This window comes from Octodon degus, unplaced genomic scaffold, assembly GCF_000260255.1.
Source record: "Octodon degus isolate 3935 unplaced genomic scaffold, OctDeg1.0 scaffold00245, whole genome shotgun sequence".
Taxonomy (NCBI): Eukaryota; Metazoa; Chordata; class Mammalia; order Rodentia; family Octodontidae; genus Octodon; species Octodon degus.
This window is the reverse complement of record NW_004524821.1, coordinates 1,978,133-1,982,881: the sequence shown is the minus strand read 5'-3', so window position 1 is coordinate 1,982,881 and position 4,749 is coordinate 1,978,133. Positions and strand designations below refer to the sequence as shown.

Genomic DNA, 4,749 nt, shown 5'->3' with positions numbered 1-4,749 from the left:
AAAAAAAACCAAACCAAAACAAACAAACAAACAAAAACACTCCACCTTTGGAGTGGATTTTGGAGTGGATGAAAAGAAGAAAGCATCAAATAGTGATAGTTTTACTCTTTCCTATCCTAGTAATATCTATGTACTTTTAGTCTGTGAGCTATAGCTTGAGAAATATAAAGCAAACCAGAGTTTAAATAGTGACCTTATGGTAAAGAAACTCAAAACTATGTCACCTGAGGACCAAATGAAGCAGTAGTTTATGAACTTAGGATGAATAAGAAAACAAAGACTGAGAGTCATTTCCTTATCATCCAATAAATATTTATAGTATTGTTCTGGGTGTTAGAGCTACAACCATGGTCAAAATACCTTCTTTGCCCAAAAAGAGCTTCACTCTAGTGAGGGGCAGAGGTTAGATGTAGTACCCTGTAGTAAAGGCTATCCCTGGAAAAGCAGAGGGTGGGTTTGTGGAAAGCTTTCCAAAAGCCTTTAAAGAAAAGAAAAAAAAAAAAAAAGGGATAAGCAAGACTCAAAAGGAAAGGTAACTTTTTTTATTTCTCACAGAAGCAAAGAATATTATGGTGAGGAAAAAGTAGTTTTAAATACTGGGTATTTTGGAGTTTAAAAGACAAACAGTTTCAAAAAGGGGCTGTAGGTGGAGGCAGTATTAAAGCATGAGAGCACCTCATACATCAGGTTACACTATGTTAAAAAGAAGCAGTACAGACAGATTTGGGGTGTACTCATCCCAGCAACAGAGTGAAGATGGGGCAGGAGGGACATAAGGCAGGAGGCTAGAAGACTAGGAAGCTATGCCAATAATTCTGGGTATGAGAGAATAGTGACTTGAACTGGGAAGTGTCAGGATGACAATGGGAAGGCGAGCATTAGAGCTATTTTCTGATAACCGAAGGCCAGTGAGTAAAAACAGGATAAACATGTTCAATATGGTCCTAAAAGTTAAAATGCAGCTAATAAAAAAAAGCATATCTTGGCCCAAATAAGTATCTGTTCAATATGAAGTGATTTACCTGAGGAGGTTGTGCATCCATAAGAACTTGAGTTCAAAATATAAGAAATGAAAAATGTTAAATTTTGAAAAGCTGGATCAGGAGAGATTAAAGTCTTTTCGTTTTTTTCCCAACACTGCAGATTCATTAATCTACTGAATTTTATGTCATTTTGATTTTTATGGTTGCCCTCTATGTTCAAGGAAGAAGATAAAACATGCAGGACTAAGTTATATCAGAAGATATGCCTGTACTACCAATTATCTCCTAAGGAAAACTAAACTTTCAAATTTTAACATTGCTTGCTAACATATACTTTATATAAACTGAGTATCCATGTTTCACAACTCCTTCCTAAAGCTGTGCCTGAACTGCAACTGCTATTATTATTCATACCAGCAACAAAACCAGCAGTAGCTATCACACTGAGTATTTTCCAAGTGCCTTCCTGATAACAGACTAACTCAGTAGCTCCCAAGTTTAAGTAGGTTTAATGCTTATTTAATAATGATGACATGGGTTCAGAAAGACTAAATAATTTACCTGAAGTTATAAAACTGACAGTTGGGAATATGAATCTGTCCAAATTCTGACAGACTAGGTCAATATTTTTTCCACTGCCACCTTATACTTGAGGGAAGTTTTAAGGAATAATAACATAACTACCATTTGTTTACAAAGGCCAGGCATTTTACCTGCATTATTTCATTTCATTCATTTCTTCAGCTCATATTCATGTCTCATTTCAAAGAATGTCAGAAAATTTTACCTAAGAGTCAAGTCTGAGTATATAGTTGCAGAACAGAATGAAAATCACAACTGAAAACATTTGAGACTTGAAAATGTTTTCAGATCTGGTAGCACATATAATCTTTTTTACAACCTCACGAAGTAGGAAGAACAGGATCACTTCCATTTTACAAGTCAAAAACCTAAGGATCAGAGTCACAGAGTTACTGAGTGGAAAGAGTTGGTTCTCAATGAACCCAAATTTTGACTCGTAATCTCATGTTCTACTACTTGGTGCTATCATCTGTATCATTGGGCAATGGAAAGTACTAGGTCATAGGAAGAAAAGGCAAGAGGAAGCAAAAGGTGATAATAGCAGAGCTGAACACGTGAAACTACAGTAACAAAATATATCAAAGTACTGAACAAAAATTGTTCTCAGGACAACATTTATGTGACATGTAGAAGGATTCTAAAGACTGTAAGACATTAAAATGATGTTTATATAGAAACTCTGAAAGTTGACTGAGAAATATTAGTTTTATTCTCCAAATCTTAGTTCTGAAGTATACTATGCAGGGGTGAAAACCAAATGAAATATTACTTTGACTTGTTACTTGACAATACTTTAATATTTCAATTTTTATTTTGTTAATATATTTAGAAAATTTCTTTTTAGTTACAAATAACTTTATTGTTTCTTTCAGGAACTTCCACAACCCTGTATGAATCTGGTCAGTTTTCAGTATACAAAATCAAATACTGCATTATTTAAATCATGCACTCAAAAGTTTTTTTACCTTGCTGTGTCCAGTAATCCATCAGTACTAATAATATGAACCTTACCCAATCTGAACAAAGCCCTCATACTGAAGAACCTCTAAAATCTAATAAATGTTTTGGTACTGTCCTCACCATTCCAGACATCAGAAAACTTTTAGATTTAATTTCAGTAAAATTCGTCTTATGAGTACCATCTTTTGAGAAAATTTCACCAAAACTCTTGACTTATATATCCAGACTTGGTTCTAGTTCTAAAGTCAATGAATTAAGAGTGAATTAAGCTTCAGTTTGGTTAATTTTCCTTTCTTGGCTTGTTATTAATCCTGATGTGATAACTTTATTGGATTAAGAAATACCTTGCCAATTAGTACAGGACGCTATTTGGTGGGTCCAGGAAGGGTATAGAGAGATGGCCTTGGCCACCATGTCCTCACCTATTCTTCTCAGGAACAACTGTTCCCCTGCTCTGCTTCCTGGCTGCCATGGACTAAGTAGTTTTGCTCTGGCATGCCTTTCCCTGTAGGTTTCTGGTTTCAAGGTTGCAAACAATGCAATGAGACTCCTGAAACTGTGAGTTAAATTCAATCTTTCTTCATTTAAATTGTAGGTGCTGGGTACTGTCCTTCAGTGATGGGCGAGTGGACTAACATACTTGGTCTGTGGTTGTCTGATAAATAGGCTTGACACGACAGCTGAGATCATTACTGGGCTAATTAGGCAGATGAGCACAAGCTTCAGTGATTTATCAGCAGAGACGCATAGAATCTCTTCCTAGTGGATTAAAACCAGTTACAGCCTAATTTCTGGTCTACAAATTCCCTTTATTTAACAGAAATTAGAAAAATATCTTACCTATTTCCATGATTATCAGTAGTTTATGTTAAAGGAAAAAATGTTACGGTATATAGGTCATCATGACAAAAATGACAGAAAGGTGGATTCTGCGGTGAAATGGGGGCTTGAAATTTTGTGCAGTTCAATTATTTTTTTTAGAAATATGCTGAGTTTTATTTGTAGCTGTGGAAATACACCACCTAATTTTGCCTTCCTTTGGGGCCTAAACTAGTAAAAACTGTAAATCCAGGGAGAATAAGCCACTGTGCCTAAAGCTATTAAGCTAAAATGGTATTATTTATGCTCAGAATCTAAGTATCCTGATTTTCAGCTCAAAATAAAGTATACTGCTTTTGACAGACATCTCTATAAATGACAATATTTGCTTTTGCTTTAACCAGTGAATTATTTGTAAAGTTCGGACCTTTAAGAACAAATGCTTTATGTGGAAAATGTCAAAATTTTTTTCACAAGAAATTGCTTTCTTCTTACCTTGGTAATGAGGTGCATGCTCTGATTTGGGATCATATTTATATTTCTTAACATCATTCCAGTCTATTGCTACAGGAAGAAAGAAAATAGTTATCTAGAAAGAAAACACAAAATTCAAACCTTTTCTAATTTGGCAGTATGCATTAACATTTTTCATAAGACAGACTACTTTTGAGATTCTACTGTAGGGAAATAACCCAAATACAGAAAAGGTTTGCTTACTTATTGATTCATTAATTGAGACAAGGTCTCACTGTAATTTAGACTGGCTTGGAAATCACTATGTAGTGAACCTCCTGCCTCAGCTTCCCGAGTTCTGAGATTACAGGCGTGTGCCACCATGCCTAGCTCCAAAGGTTTCATTTTTTAAATTAATTAAGTTTTTAAAATTTTTTTAATTTTTTTTCCATAATTTTTTTGAAAAACAAATAGCAATGAGACAGTTTCAAACCAAATTGGTAGGACAGTTTCAATAATTAACACATTGCATACATTCTTCCTAATGGTTAATTGCTGTACAAGATGCAGACATGATATCCTATTTACAAACACTATTAGAACAATTCCCTCTAGTCATTAAGAGAATGTAACTATATATCTACCCCAGCCTTTTTTTTTTTGGAACCAGGGATTGAACTGAGGTCCTTGCACTTGTCAGGCAAGTGCTTATTTTACTGAGCCATCTCCCTGACCCCTCTCCTAGCCATTTTGAATATACAGATACAAAATGGACATTCATCTGTATCCCCTTTTTTTGTTTAGTTCCATTATTTGAATATTACAGGTATGTTAACTCAGCAAAATATTCTAAAAGAGTCCAGTAGCCCGTAATAGTATTGGGTCTTCTGCTTGACTGGCAATGTCAGAAATTGTTGACCCTAGTCCTCTACAGCTCAACATAACACCATGG

At 34.9% G+C, this 4,749-nt stretch overlaps 1 protein-coding gene across 9 annotated transcripts in view; it reads right to left on the bottom strand.

Moving 5' to 3' along the window:
• Scmh1 (Scm polycomb group protein homolog 1) overlaps positions 1 to 4,749 on the bottom strand; it is a 178,450-nt gene that overhangs the window by 135,279 nt on the left and 38,422 nt on the right. For 6 of the 9 annotated variants that reach the window (XM_023706200.1, XM_023706201.1, XM_023706195.1 and 3 more), the window contains one exon: positions 3,840 to 3,908. In XM_023706200.1, the coding sequence (XP_023561968.1) occupies positions 3,840 to 3,908 (69 nt within the window). Of the gene's footprint in view, positions 1 to 360; positions 383 to 1,696; positions 1,934 to 3,839; positions 3,909 to 4,749 lie in introns of those variants that run through there. The other 3 variants (XM_004645952.2, XM_023706198.1, XM_023706199.1) reach the window with 3 other exon arrangements.